At 33.7% G+C, this 16,151-nt stretch overlaps 1 protein-coding gene across 1 annotated transcript in view; it reads right to left on the bottom strand.

The window, feature by feature from the left end:
- Window positions 1-4,166: 4,166 nt before the first annotated feature.
- The window catches only part of LOC129261342 (amyloid beta precursor protein binding family B member 2-like), a 53,548-nt gene continuing 41,563 nt past the window's right edge, over window positions 4,167-16,151 (bottom strand). Inside the window, exons 9-11 of the mRNA XM_054899409.2 lie at window positions 13,678-13,786; window positions 5,435-5,500; window positions 4,167-4,867 (exon numbers count right to left, since the gene is read on the bottom strand). Of these exons, the coding sequence (XP_054755384.1) occupies window positions 4,769-4,867; window positions 5,435-5,500; window positions 13,678-13,786 (274 nt within the window). The 3' untranslated portion in view covers window positions 4,167-4,768. The remainder of the gene's footprint in view (window positions 4,868-5,434; window positions 5,501-13,677; window positions 13,787-16,151) is intronic.

Raw genomic sequence — 16,151 nt, 5'->3', positions numbered from 1 at the left:
ATGAAAATAAACTGCTAAAATAGACAAGACATTTTTTTAAACAGATCGATGACATACACTGAAAATGATTGGAATGGATTTTTAAGATATCCACTAAACTCAAAAACATATCTCTCAATCTTACCACCATAGACCCTCTTCACTTTCCACACTCTTTATTACACTTATCTTTCCTTACTCCATACAAAAATAAATCTTTCACAACTTAGGAGCTACTAAACAATCTCTAAAATATGATATTGTAAACTCGAAATGAAGGAACTTATTAATAATGTACAATACAAAAGAACATAAACAGGATACAAATATATTCCTATTGAGATAGAATTCTTTCCCCATTTATACTATTAAGTTGATATACTGATTTTACTTATTTCCCAAACAGTCCTTTCTGAAAATGTTGTTTTTGTTTCTGAAAACATTCAATTCAGAAACCAAGTCTGTAGATATTTCTCGGATACATTTCCCTTCAGTATTTTTTCTGATATAACTAATTCCTGTTTTCATATTTTCTTTTTCAAACAAGGTATATTACCAACTTCCAAAACAGATTGCTTATCATAAATTGCACATTTGATAAATCTTTTCTATCAAGAAAACCCATTTTAAGAGCAGCACACTGGCTGGTATGAATTCAAAATGTAAACAAATACCATTGAATACAAAGAATTATAATAGATCGTACAAACATATATCTATAATACAAACAACACATAAACTTATGATTTTTCATATCTTGCTAATAATATAGTACACTCTCAAAATGCATAAATCTTTGTATTTAAATATCTTCATTGTCTTGGCAGTAATATTCTACAAGTAAACAACTAGAACATAATAAAAAAGGGAACAAAAAACAATTTGCAAAGGAAGCATAGTTGATTTGATATTGTCCAACGCAATGCAATAATAATATATAACATAAGAATACACAGCAATATATATAAATTAATATTTTTTATAAAACACAAATAATCTCATTATACAGTCCTCATAAGTACATATTTCTCATACCCTCTTTCGTAATATTTTGGAACTTCTGGTCTTTATCGTACATATTTTTTTATGCTTGACTCTGATCTATATTTCATGCATAAAATCTAGATTCTAGATAAATAATTTTTTTTTCAGTTTGTGTACAAGCAAAAAAAATGTACAACCAAAAGTTTGTTAAGTATAAAGCTACACCCATCCCACCCCCACTCAGAATTAGTATGAAACAAGCATCCCATTTGGAGTTAAACCGTTGATATCTTTCTAAAAAAAGGATTTAAAAGTATTAATTAAAGCAAGTACATTCTCCCACCTTAGCCCATACTATTCTTAATTCCAACCGTAATCTATAATTGAAACGATAATAAATGAAAGAGAAGAAAAAATACAAACATTTCTCTGTACACACATAGAAGTATTACTCATGTAGAATTTCAGAAAAAAACATCAAATAGAAATCTAATTCAGATAACCTTGATTGCTATATTTAAAGTATATATGTACTTTAACAAACTCAACGAGCTAAATGTGATGACAACACGATATGCTATTAAATGCATTGGTGTTATAATATCTATGGTATACTCTAAGCTACTGATCTACTGTTTGTGGGTTTTTTTTGCTACAGATGTAACACAGACTAGTGGTGCAACATGCTAATGTAAGATACAAGCTACAATAAGATTTACCACATTTGGTGCTGCGAGTCGCTCTAGCTACACTGGATTGTTGAATGGTTGTTTGAGTGCAATGGTTCACTTTTCAACGTCTTACAATGTCAAGTCAATGTAACACACATTATTTTATTTTTACAAAGATATGTACACTACAAAGATATGAATGATTTATATACAGATAAATGTTGAGATTTCTGATGATTTTTAGGCAAACACATATTACACAACCACTAGAGTGTTATAATCACACGGTTCCTTGTAATGATTGACAAGGACTATGTCATGAATTTTTGTGCTATTTACAGAAGCAATTTGTGAATACTTTACGAATAATCTACCTATCAGCCGTTCAGTTTGTTGACTAACAACTTACATCTCTTCCAAGATACTTAAAAACAGGTATGTGTGTTAACAGTGAAGGCATTGAGTCGTTAAATTCCTGATGGCGCTATTGCACCTTGCTTCGATGACATATGTGACTTTATTTCGTTGAAGAAAGATGAAAATGTTATGTTCATCTCAGAGAAATTTAACATTGATTTCAAAGACCTTCTGCATGAATTAATTTTCTGAGAAATCATTACAATATTTTTCAATTTGACAGTCAAATCATGACTGTCAAATGTTGACATGCCTTTTTAAATATATCATGACTGTATCAATATACTGTATCTGGCTTGTGTCATGTTTTGAGTTTATGATTATCAATGAAAAATTGTGATGTGCTGATTTTATCATATCGGAATCAGAATAAAGAGAAACACCTACATTTACATTTGGCAATAGATTAACTAATGGCAAGTTTTACAGAACCACACACACACACACACATCACCATCACAACTACATCTAAGATATACATATATTTAGATTTTTGTATGCCATTATATTTCACAATATATAATTTTTGTCTAAATTATTTGAGAAGTCGATAAGCATCTACTGGTCTAAATATTTCTACTATATTCACTCCACAAAACAGACAGGGCACTGCATTTTATGTCTACTAGTAATGCCATGTAGAAGTTTGAAGTTAGGCTATATATATATATATCCACAGTGAGTTTGACCAAATTGATTTCATGCATCTAATTAGTACTCTACACTGTAACATACATGTGTGCGCTCCTTGCAAATTTTCAAATGAATCTGCGTACACAATGACCGTATGACTCCAAAACAGATTAAACTTTCTTTCACAGTTACTACCGATGTATACAAACGTGCAGCTTTTCCAATTACATGAATGTTTGGCCACCGACAGTCATCGACCAGTTTGTGTACCTAGGTACACTCGCACTGTAATTCAGGGACAAAAAACAAGGCATTTGCGGTCATCAAAAATTCCAGCTGCTTGGGGACTCGTTTCTCCCTTTGTCAAAACTAAAAACAGAAGTCCTCTATCTTTAAATCTACTAACCTAAATATAGTTTCCTCTTCTATCCCCAATAAAAGAATTTTCATTTGACTCCTTTGAAATTCAGAGCCTGCTACTTCTCCGCTGCAAGTTCATGTACAGTATAACAACTCTTCACAACAGTGCTTCTTCCATGTTCTATCATCACCGAATTTATCCAGAAAGTGAAATTTTAATTTATATCAGCTGTATACTGTCCTTCATTTCATTAGACCTTTTACATTAGGTTTTTTGTATCCTAAAATAAGTTTGATCCCTTCATCAATCAGAATGCTCAGTACAGAGCATTTTATTGACTAACAAGCTACACTTTATTAGCTATATTATCTTAGCAGTTTGATGAGATGATATAGCTAAGTATAGTGCTGTCTCATAATGCTTTATTCAAAATATCTATTCACATGTTAGAATTTCTTAAGGGTATCAGTAGCAAGCAGATTTTGACAGTCATGAATTTGACTTCAAAATATTGACATTACAATTCGGATGAAACATTGTTCTTTTATCCACTTGACTAAATGATGTGACTTCTTTCAGTGTGTGAACTGACCCATTATTTACAAGCAGAAGTGAGAACGCCCCCGTGTGAGGCGGACAGCTTGACCGTGTAATATTGAGTTTCACAAACGTACATATATCTACTACCTACCTCTACCACCATCACAACCACTACAATAAAGCTGTATCATATGTATATAGCACAGCACTGGTTAAAATACTGCGGCCTCAGAAAATGTCATTTATATGCTAAATTTGCCTTTTGAGTTAATATATATATATATATATAATACAATAAAGTACATATCACAACACCTTAAAACAGTGAACATTTTCAATGTTCTAACAATTGCACGGAACAGCACACATGAACGGTATAAATAAGAAGAGAATCCCTCTCGTCTTCTCCCTTAAGTTTGCTTCTCGTCACTCAAATGGCCTTCTGGGAAGGCGGATTAACAGAAAATTGACACAATAAAGCTCACATTATGTTACAGTGCATACGATAAAGTGATAAATATCCAAGTAGATAATGATACGGCTCTCCAGTGCAATGATATGTACAGATAGTTCACATGTTAATCTTCTTAAAAGCATCATTTATTCAAGAGGGCTATATTCAATACACCTTCTTATTCTGCACTTGTGACGTGTCCTTAAGTTGCATTATTTCAACAGTAATATTTCAATCAACTAGTTATTACGTAGTTAAATTGACCCAACCCGACTATAACCACCTTTTATATATATTTTTGTCCAAATATCCTAACAAATCCTTTTATTTTGGTGAAAGATGGATGAGTTCCAGTCAAGAATGAATCTTTTCAAACATTTATAACATCAATACATATGCAATGTTATTATTTGATTTCTCATGCAATTAAGCCTCATACATTAGATACATGTATATAGAAACATACAGCTTGCCAGTGCTCTCATTCTCTCTCTCTCTCTCACATCATATAACACAAGCATATAACAGAACACTGCACATCATCTGGCTCACAGAAAATCAGCACTTCCAAGATCAACGCTTGAAAACATCATCACCATCATCATCACATAGTATTTATAGAATGTGTTGAGTACAGAAAAATGGGGAAATGGCTCTTGACGTTATTTAATGGAACCGCCTCCAAGATTGTTGTTTGCTAGGCAACGCATCGTCAATTGGCTGGATGCTCTAGACGGCACTGATTGGAGCATCTTTACCTTGTATCCTAATCGTTCCAAACTTGGTGAAGATGGATTGGATACCAGTTTTGAGTGCACAGCCCCATGTCTGTCGGAAGAAGAAAAAAAAGAAGATTTTGGAAGTTAGGAAACATAGAGACAAAGTTTATAGCATTGTGTAGCCCACATTATCGCTCTGCTTGGAAACCCATTGATCTTTAAAGTAAATTGTTGTTGAATTCTATAACAGCAATTACACTGGCAAAGCTTATAGCCTCTTGCTCAAATACTTCATGGTTTGAGGGGGATGGGACTGCCCCCTCCCTTTTTTAAAAATTTTCATGCAATGAAAAAAAAATTAAAAGAGAACCCAAGATAGCAGAAGAAAAAAGGGGAAAGATGAAAGGTATTTTGTTGTGTTGTGTTACTGCATTTAAAAAAAATTATTTTCTTTTAATTTGACCACCCCCTCCTTTTTTATATTTTCAAGCGATGAAATTAAATTAAAAGACAAAAGAGAGGAAGAAAAAAAAAGAGAGAGAAAAAAGGTATTGATGTTTTGTTATTGATATTTAATCATTGTATTCATTCTACTTAGAAAATGAATCACAATCATTTTATGGTTGTCTCCATCATGCTCAAACATAATGCACAGGACAAAGAGTGGAAACGTTACCTTGCCATCGGCTGCATTGACTTGTGATCCTTTGGGGTTTGCATCCAAGCACTTCTGATACCTCAGCTAAAAGAGAAAAAAAATGAAGATAAAACGGGAATATCAGATTAGTGAAAAAAAAAGGATCAAACATAAATGGACAAGTATCTGGAAATGAGCAATTTGAAATCTTGACCCAAATTCACAAAGGTGGTTTTGAAAACCATTCATTGAACCGATGATTTACGCAGATGCACTGTATAAATTATGCTTATTTACCGTGTATATTTAAAAATGTCCAATGCTGATGCACACTTTTGTCACAGTGCGCCAAATTGACGCCTGTTGTCATGCTCAAGTACGCTATTTTTTTCATGAGTCCACTGTTTTGAAGAGTGAACTGATTAATTCAAAACAGTGGACTCAGCTATGGCAACAGGCGTCAATTTCACGTACTGTGACCAAAGCACGCATCAGCATTGGACATTAGTTTAATATAAGCGGTATATAAATGTAATTCATACAGGAAATCTGCATAAACCATGGGTCCAACCGATGGTTTTAAAAACCACCTTTTTGAATTTGGGCCATAAAGTTTCATTTCAACTTATGTTTGGCATGATCACATTTTAGATTAGATTTGGGTCGAAGATTGTAATTTTGTGGCTTTGGCTTGGTTTAGGATAAGGATTACAATTAGTGGCATAAGTAAGGTTTTGGAATTAGGTTAGTACATGTAATTGTGTCTTAGATATAGGTTAAGGATTGCGGTTTCAATTCTGTCTTAGGTTATGGGTTAGGGAAATAAATAGTGGTATATGCACAGAATTTTGTAACTGCAGAGGAAATGCACAAGGTCAGATTTCTTCTAGATTGAAGTTAATAGGTAAAAATTAAGAATTGGATAGTTTAAGTACTTATTGGGCACCTCTTAGTAGCTTTTGATAAGAGGTTACCACATTTCATGGGGACCATAAGGGCCTGGAAATAAACTGGCAGGAACATGAATGAATGCCTAAGCATGAAAGAGCACCAAACAAATGGCTCATCTAAACCACCATCCTTGAATTTTAGTTATTTTTTATATATATAAATGCTTATAATATATATATACTACATGTAGCTAAACCTATTCAGTATTTCGCAAACAGATTAAAATGATTTTATAAGGAAACCATTAAGGTAATGCTTTTATTATTTACACATATATCAATACTTTAAATACTATTTATACTAGCTTAATACATTCCCATTATATACAAATAAAAACTAAATTATACATTAGACATAAATGCACAAATAAGGTATGATTAAACAATAAACGCAACTTAAAATGCTGGTATTATCAAAGCAATTGCCATTGAGGTAAAATGAGTGCTGAATTGTATATATCCAACAAAAAATTGAAAGCCAGTCCTGATGCATTTCAATAAACAAATGACACCAGAAAAAATAATGAAGTTTTACAACCATAACAATGAGAAAAAAAATCATCAACGAAAATGGAATAGCGAGACTTGCAACCATGCACCACACTTGTTGCCTGAGGAAAGCAGATTAAAATAATAGGACGAGACTTCGACGAAGACGAGGACATAAAGTTTGAGTGTGTCTCACATTGTTTTGGGATGTTTTATGTTTGTATCCAGCACTCTTGACAATGTGTATTACTTCAAGGGCAATTGTTTCGGTTCGTGGGCGTCCGATTGATTGGTGGTATGACTGCGGGATATATAGCAGAGACCAGACAGATAGACATACAGATAGCTTCAAAAATTTATAGCAAAAAAAGGTAGCAATAATCTACAATGAGCAATGAGGCCTTTTAATCAGCAACTAAAGTCTTTCAAAAAAGACTTAAAACTTTTTATCAGGTGCAATTATGGACATCTAAACCCCTTCAAAGGCGACTAAATTCAATTAAGTTTACACATTTTTTCTTTGACAAGTAAAAAGTTTTGAATGAAAGTTTCTTCACAAACCCTACATGTATTATCATCTGCAATTAAAGATTGACCTAAAAATATACACATAGTTTTCTTTGACAAGTAAAACTTTTAAATAGAGCTATCTTTAAAAACCTTATTATCACATGCAATTAAAGACATTTAAAGACCTAGAAAAGACTTAATTTAGTTTTATTTTACACATATTTTTCTTTGACAAATAAAGACTTTTTGAAAAGACATTTAAAAAACCCTTATTACTATGTGTGATGTAAGACATATGAAGACCCCAAAAAGTATTCTGAAATTAGTTCTAAAGATTTTTTTCTTAAATACATCTTTAAAAACCTTTCTTATCATATAGTCTGGTCTGTTAGCGAAATTATGTGGACACGGTGGACAAAAGCATGATTTTTTCTCCAGACCTTTGTTTATGTATAAGAATTAAAAATGGGGTATGCTCCAAAAAATCTGGCTGCAGGAACAGAGAAAAAATGGGTGAAAAAGTCAGAATTTATGAGTTTAGATTGGTCTGATATATAGACTAGCGCTAGTGCAAAACTCGATAGCAGTGCATTATTTTGCATTGGTTTAGTTCTTGAATTCAGACCCTTTTTGAACAGATGTTCTGTTTGTCCTCACATCTCAATGCACCAAAGATCTGAATGCAGATGCTAAACAAGCCGATGGGTGGCGGTGGAGGGGGTTGGATGTTGGTATGTATGTACATATTTTGGTCTTGGGGTAAAGATGTGCAAAACACATTTTTTGCATGTGTTGGAAATGGTGTTGCCATGGTAACAGTGTATTATGGCAAATAATATAAGGTAAAAATCTTGCAGTTAGAACCACTTCCTCTGTTTTCATCCGATTCTCATGAAATTCGGCACGCACATTGGTCTTGAGGTGAAGATGTCTAAGACACATTTTTGTGTGTCTTTCAGAAATCTCGTTGCCATGGTAACAACATATTATATGGTGAAAATTGGGAAAAAAATTACAATTCAAACTGCTTCATCAGTTTTCAATCAATTCACATGAAATTCGGCACACACATTGGTATTAAAATAAAGATGTACAAGGCGCTTTTTGTGTGTGTTTCAGAAATTGTGTTGCCATGGTAACAGCATGTTATATGGAAAAGTTTAGGTAAAAACGTTACAATTTGAACTATTTCATCAGTTTTGAACCAATTAATTCTCATGAAATTTGGCTCACACATATGCCTTGGGGTAAAGATGTAAAAGAACCATTTTTTGTGCATTTGTCAGAGAGTGCATTGCCATGGTAACCACATATGTTAGCCAGAAATGCATGAAAACTCATTGTGGATCAAACTTCTTCCCCTGTTTTTAGTCAGTGCTCATAAAAGTTGGAAGAAATATTCATCTTGGGGTAAAGATTCATATTAAATTCCAAATGTCTTCTCTGCATTAAAATGTTCACGCGAGAGTGTGGGGGTATTAATCACCTTCAGTAATATTTCTAGGTTTTGGGGAGGGGCGGGATTGGTCCGTAAAATCTGACATCAAAATAAAGAAGGTTTAAGGCAGTGGCCATTAGGAACATAAAAATGATAAACACTCTTAAAATAAGCATCCCCTCAAGGGCATAGGCTGGGGGTACACTGCATGGGTGAATGTGAAACCTTCCGCTGAGGCAGAGGAGTTTCAACACTGGCAAGCAAAACGAAATGTGTACCCCTTCTACTTTCAACAGCTGATTTTCCAAACCTTAGTTCCACCTCCCCAAGATGTGCACCCCTCCCCATACCACTTTTAGTTCTACCTTTCCATGCTTAAACCAGTCTACGCCTTTGCCCCTCAGGTGTGCCGTTTGCATTTTTAAAGCGAGACATTACTCCTTTTTTTTTGGGGGGGGGGGGGGTCTTCAGAAAATGACCTCATAAAAGTAAAAGTTAAAGGATTATGACTAGGAACTTAAACCCCCCCGAAATAATAGGGGCTGATATATTTTTTTAGCAGACAAATGCCCCCCCCCCCCTTAAAAGGTAAGAAGAGTCCTTTGCACTTCAGACCATTCATTTGAAGTTTAATGCATTCTGATTTGATAAAAAATTGTTTACGGTACCCAATTAATCATTGTTTATTTATATTCTCATACTCAGTCTTATATTCATATTCCGTTCCTACTCTTTCTTTTTATTTTATCACATCACTCTTGATTTTGAGCTTCACCATACCATCTCCTTCTGGTTCCTCTCTCTTTTTTTTACTCTCTCTCTCCAAGTATATTTTTTCTGACATATTTTAAAGTGTACCTTTAATCATGCAACTAATTATAGAAATATAAATACATACAAAAATCTCTGCACTTGTTTTAGAAATTCACTTGCAAATCCATGACTCAATAACATACCATATCAAAAATATCCATATGTGCACAATAGATTTTAGCCTTCTATTTTCTTTCATTTAATTTTTTCAGTATATTTCTCTGACAGCCCCTGCTTTATCCTACATCTCCCATTGTCAAAAAATTAATATTATGTTTCAGTAGCAAAATTGTTGGATGCAAACTCTGACTGTCATTTTAAAAAATGCAAATAATTTTCCATTGGAGTAAAGACAAACTCATTCACTGTTCATTGAGCAAATGATGACTTTTATTTCTCTACATATAATTATATTCTAGTCATTTCCCTTTCAGATTGTGGTAACTGCAGGAATGGGAAAACTCAGTGATAAAACTAAAATTTTCACAGAGGATTTTTGGAAAATAACTAAATCCATTTTTGTCAAGCAACAGTTATTCCATTCTGAATGCTGCAACCTTGTTAATATGAATTTGATGCACCTTTACCAAAATATAATATCATGACAGTCATTTCTTCAATTCTTTAAACTAGACATTAACTATTGTTAATAGTATTATTCAGGACAGAGTGTAGCCAAAATGGAGTTTAAAAGATTATGAAAAAAATGAATGTCATGTTATATTTTGGTGAAGGTGTAAGCATTCAAAATGGAATAATTGTTGCTAGATAATAAATAATTAAAATAGCAAAGAAAAATGTACTTAGAGAGGGAGACAAAGAGGGGGAGAGAGGAAACAAATCAAGAAGGTATGGTAAAGATCAAAAGTACAAAGAGTGATGTAAGAATGTCAGAGTAAGAACTGAAATGAACAAAGACTGCGCAAAAGAAGATAAATAAAACATTGATTAATTGGGCACCGAAAACAATCTTTTATCAAAGCAGAATGTTTTAGGCTTTAAATTAATACGCTGAAGTGTAAAGGATATTTCTCCCCCCCTTTTTTTTTTGGGGGGGGGTTAAGTTCCTAGTAATAATTTCCTTTTACTCTTTATGTGGCAATTTTCTAAAGCCCCCCCCCCCCCAAAAAAAAAAAAATGGAAAGGGGTGTTTTTTTTAAGAGTGTTTAAGTTCCTAATGGTCATGGCCTTTAACCTTCTATATTTTTATGTTGTCAGTTTTTAAGGACATCCTCTGCCCCCCCCCAAAAAAAAAGAACCTATAAATATTATTGAAGGTGATTAATACCCTGCGCTATTATATGACGTTAAAGGGGAATCCAACCCAAATAAACACTTGTTTTTAGAGGAAAAGGAAAAATCAGACAAGTTCAAAGTTTGAACAATATCGGACAAACCATAAGAAAGTTGTGAATATATAAAAGTTGTAAACATTGGTAATCACTATACCCATGAAGACTTCAAATTGGCCGCATATGTGATGTCATAGTGAAATAATTAGGCAAGGACCACTCTTCCATGTACAGGAATAATTAATTGGCTAAAATGTCTTTTTCAAAAGTTTTATATTATTTTATATTATATCTTTCTTTCATGAGGACATAAAACAATATACTACCAGGTTCATATTACGGCCCCAATGGAATAGGGATTTAGGAGAAAACCAAAAATCCTGATAATTAAGTACAAGCCCTATGGGAAAGTTGTCCTTGCGGCCTCGCCCCTTGTCATAATTTACTTACCCAGTTGCCAATTTGAAATCTACATACTAGTAGTCTTAGGGATCTTAATTTTAAAGCAGCCATAAAGTTTGCTTGTCCGATTTCTTTCAAACTTTCACCATTCTTATTTTTCTCCTTTCCACACAACATGTTATGACCAAGGCTGGATTCCCTCCCCTTTAACACTGAATATGAATCTTTACCCAAAATGAATATTTGTGTCAAATTTTATGAGCACAGGCTGAAAACTGAGAAGTAGATTGATCCACGATGAATTTTCCTGCATTTCTAGCTATTATATGTGGTTACCCTGGCAATGTACTCTCTGACAAATGCAAAAAAAAAAGTTCTTGCACATCTTTACCTCAAGGCCAATGTGTGAGCCGTATTTCATGAAAATTGTTTCAAAACTGATGAAGTAGTTCAAATTGCAAGGTGTTTACCTAAATCTTGCCATATAATATGTTGTTACCATGGCAACACAATTTCTGAAACACACAAAAAGTGCCTTGTACATCTTTACTTTAATACCAATGTGTGTGCCGAATTTCATGTGAATTGATTGAAAACTGATGAAGCAGTTTGAATTGTAATTTTTTTCCCAATTTTCACCATATAATATGTTGTTACCATGGCAACGAGATTTCTGAAAGACACACAAAAATGTGTCTTAGACATCTTCACCTCAAGACCAATGTGTGTGCCGAATTTCATGAGAATCGGATGAAAACAGAGGAAGTGGTTCTAACTGCAAGATTTTTACCTTATTTTTGCCATAATACACTGTTACCATGGCAACACCATTTCCAACACATGCAAAAAATGTGTTTTGCACATCTTTACCCCAAGACCAAAATATGTACATACATACCAACATCCAACCCCCTCCACAGCCAACCTTTGGCTTGTTTAGCATCTGCATTCAGATCTTTGGTGCATTGAGATGTGAGGACAAACAGAACATCTGTTCAAAAAGGGTCTGAATTCAAGAACTAAACCAATGCAAAATAATGCACTGCTATCGAGTTTTGCACTAGCGCTAGTCTATATATCAGACCAATCTAAACTCATAAATTCTGACTTTTTCACCCATTTTTTCTCTGTTCCTGCAGCCAGATTTTTTGGAGCATACCCCATTTTTAATTCTTATACAAAAACAAAGGTCTGGAGAAAAAATCATGCTTTTGTCCACCGTGTCCACAAGTAGGGTGTTTTTGACGCTAACAGACCGGACTAATATGCAACTAAAGACATTTAGAGACCTCAAAATGACTTCTGATTGTACTTTAAGTTTACACATATTTCTCAATTTCAACAAGAGACTTTCATAAAGACATCCTTTAAAATCCTTATTATTTTGTGCAATTAAAGACAATTACAAAGGACTTAAGAAAGACTTTAAACTTCCTTGTCTACAATGCCTTAAATTTCAATATTTTTAAGCTACTTTATGGAAAGTTTACATCAAATACTATTCTTAAGTTTTCACAACTTTCCTCTAAATCATAGCAATAATCAATTTTCAAGTCATAACATTTATTCATATTATCTACTTTGTAATGGGACAATTCACCAAGTATTAAGCTCTTCAATATCATTTAAATGCTGATCTTTAATCACTTGATAAATAGTATTACTGTGTTAAATTTTCAAAAATGATTTTGCTTTTTGAATTTTTATTAATTGTTTGCTTTGTCTTCAACCGAAATAAAACTTGGATGAATTCGCAAAGAAAATAACATGATAATTGTGCACATGAAATGATATAAAGGAATAAAGAAATGTGCAATTGCTCCATATTTTTGTCTGGAATTTCAAAGGAGAACATTCCTGTCTGGAATCAACAAACTATGAATTACGGAATGTCAAAATGTTTGAAAATATGAAATTGGATCTCTGTTGAACAAATAAAATGTTCAAAACATTGAAGGGTGAATATTATTTTCGGGTGAATATTAATTCGGGAAGTAATAAAAAATATGATTCTGTTGTACATGTAGGTAATGCATTTGATGTTCCCCTCTAGGCCAGTCAATATTTTGATGTCCCCCTCAAATATTATATTGAATATTATTTCAAATTCGGGAATTCACAAAAAATATGATTCTGTTGTAGGCAATACATTTTATGTCCCCTTCAAGGCCAGTCAATATTAAGATATCCCCCTCAAGTCCAGTCAATATTATATACAGTGTATTTTTTTCAGTTTCCATTAAAAAAAATGTTGCCATTATGAATGAAGGAGAAGTAACATTGTTGCCAATTTTTTAGAAGAAAAGATAACCAAGGATTCATACAATTTATTGCTCTGAAAGGTGGCAGCCGTCTGCCACCTACACGTACCAGAGGAATTGTACATACCTTGCATGCTGCTTCGACTGCCTTAGCCAGACCCCCAGCGGAGTGCTCACAGGTGAAGACGTGACACTGAAACTTGTTCTTCCCAATACACATGATGTACGCAAAGTGTCTGAATGATGAAAAGGTGGTAAATACAAAAAGATGAGAATGATTTGTATAAAACAAGGATCTTTTAAATACAGTAAAATCCATGCAAGTCCACTGTACAGAAACAGTGACTAGAAAGGTTTAGAGGAGGTTGCCTTCCATAATTAAAGACCATTATGATGGAAAACATGTTAAAAACATATTCGATGGTCCTAAGAGAAAAGGCACATGTGCTGTGAATTGAACCCAAAATTTGCATAATTTACTTTTCTGTGTAGTCAAAGTCAAGTGTTAGATCTTGCTGCCAGTAATGTTTTCAGATTCACAAAGCATCTTGTCTGTGATTTACCCTTTCCCTGACAAATTTGCTCTCAGCTAATCAGAGGCAAGGATATCAGTAGCTTATATTATCCTTTGTGATATGCTCCCCAGAGATCCATCCACTCTATCATCGCCATTCAATGAGAGTCGGTCTCTGTCTTTAATAACACGAGAAATTTGGGCTACGGAGAAAATCCATGAGGCTGTGTTCTACCGCATGAGTCATTCGAGCTCCACATTCGTGCATGATGCCCTAAATCTGTCACATCTTGTTCTTCCTTTTTCATTGCTCATATTATGGCTGGGTTTGATACAGGGTTGCAACGCCATAGAAACGGAGACGGATAATGCGTTGTATTCATCATGACCACCTGTTGGGCGAATGATTTGTTTTCAAAAAAAGTATTTCACCCGATACAACCCTCTTCCTTTACAGGTTTTCAAATCTAACCTCGATAAAATAGTTTTTTGTTAAGAAACACACCATTGTATCAGCATAAATTTTCTTTTTCATGGAAATATACTGTAATCACATGTACAATTATTTCCTATTTACAAAAAAATACTGTCTTTTTTAATATTGACTATTCACAAATAAATACTGTCTTTTTATTATTTTCTTTTCTCATACGAATACACTCTTTTAAAAAAAAATATTTTGGGGGTTTAGTTTTGCAATCACTCATATACAAAATTTACTAATTTTGCCACACTTTATATATTCTTAATTTATGAATAATTTTTCACTTTTTTATTTCATTTTTAATTTTTTTTTACTATATTGTACATTTCAGATGTAGTGAATAAAATAACATAAATTGAAGATTTGAAATTTATGCAGTACCTGAAGTATTGTGTTATACGTAGTAGTACTTAAATCTATTGCATGTGTTCAGGGAGTACATGTAGTTTCTTTGCAGGACCTGGTTTCATAAAACTTGCATCCAATGGCAAGAAGCAAATTTGTTCTTGAATTATTATCCCTTGTTCTTGGTAATAGTTTTAATGAAAACAGGGCCTTTACAATACAACTACAGGGAGTAGAAATAAAATGGATATTTCATTATTTTCTTCATCAATTGCAAGTTAGTTTGTTCTTGGTAATAGTTTTAATAAAAACAGGGCCTTTATAATACAACTACAGGGAGTAGAAATCAAATGGATGTTTCATAATTTTCTTCATCAATTGCAAGTTACAGGTTACTCTTATGACCTTCAGAAATACTTCTATTTGATTGGCTGATGGATTTTTTCAAATGAATGATATCACTAGTTTTCTTTGTAGGTATGCATGGTGGAGTTTATAACGTGGAGGTTTACGGTTCACCATGTGTAATAAGTACCCCGCGCTCGTTTAGCATCCTTCACTCCTGAAGACGGACAGTCAACCTGCCCGAAACGTCGAGTAACCTCTCTTCACTTCATCCTGCTGCTACTCAAACCATCGCTACTCAAGCCATATTCAGATCATCTCATCCGTTTACAGTCCTTTTCAGGATTTCACTCACTTTGAAGAAAAGAATACTTCTAATTTCCTCTTTTCATCCTTTCTCATCTTTCCATTTCAATTTTTCTGCCTGTATTTCCTTTCCCTTCTTCATATTACACATGGTGAACCGTAAACCTTCCCCACGTTATCACTAGTTTTGATATTGAAAACAACTGGAATGAAAAACAGGGCCCTAACCACTGTACTACAATGAGTAGAAAGTGAAACAGTTCATAGCTGTCTTTATCAATCACAAATTTGCAAGCTACCATTATTAGGTTCAGAAATCATTCAATGTGATTGGCTGATTGCAACTTTGTAATCAATAGCAGGTTGAATGAAACCGGGCCCTGAACCACACACGCTATGTTAAACTCAAATGTGATGCACCAAAATTTGCTTCTCTGCTTTCCTAATGCCCTCCTAAATTGCTTCTTTATTGCCAATTTGCAAAGCGATCGAGAATTGCTTATCGGAACGATTATACTCCAGAGGACGGATGCAGAATTCAGCAGGAACTATGCGCTAGTTGTAATATCACTACACTATATTTTCATACTGTTCTTCTTTACAGCAG

Source organism: Lytechinus pictus, chromosome 5 (genome assembly GCF_037042905.1).
Source record: "Lytechinus pictus isolate F3 Inbred chromosome 5, Lp3.0, whole genome shotgun sequence".
Taxonomy (NCBI): Eukaryota; Metazoa; Echinodermata; class Echinoidea; order Temnopleuroida; family Toxopneustidae; genus Lytechinus; species Lytechinus pictus.
The sequence above is the reverse complement of the archived record's forward strand: the minus strand, read 5'-3'. Positions and strand labels throughout refer to the sequence as shown.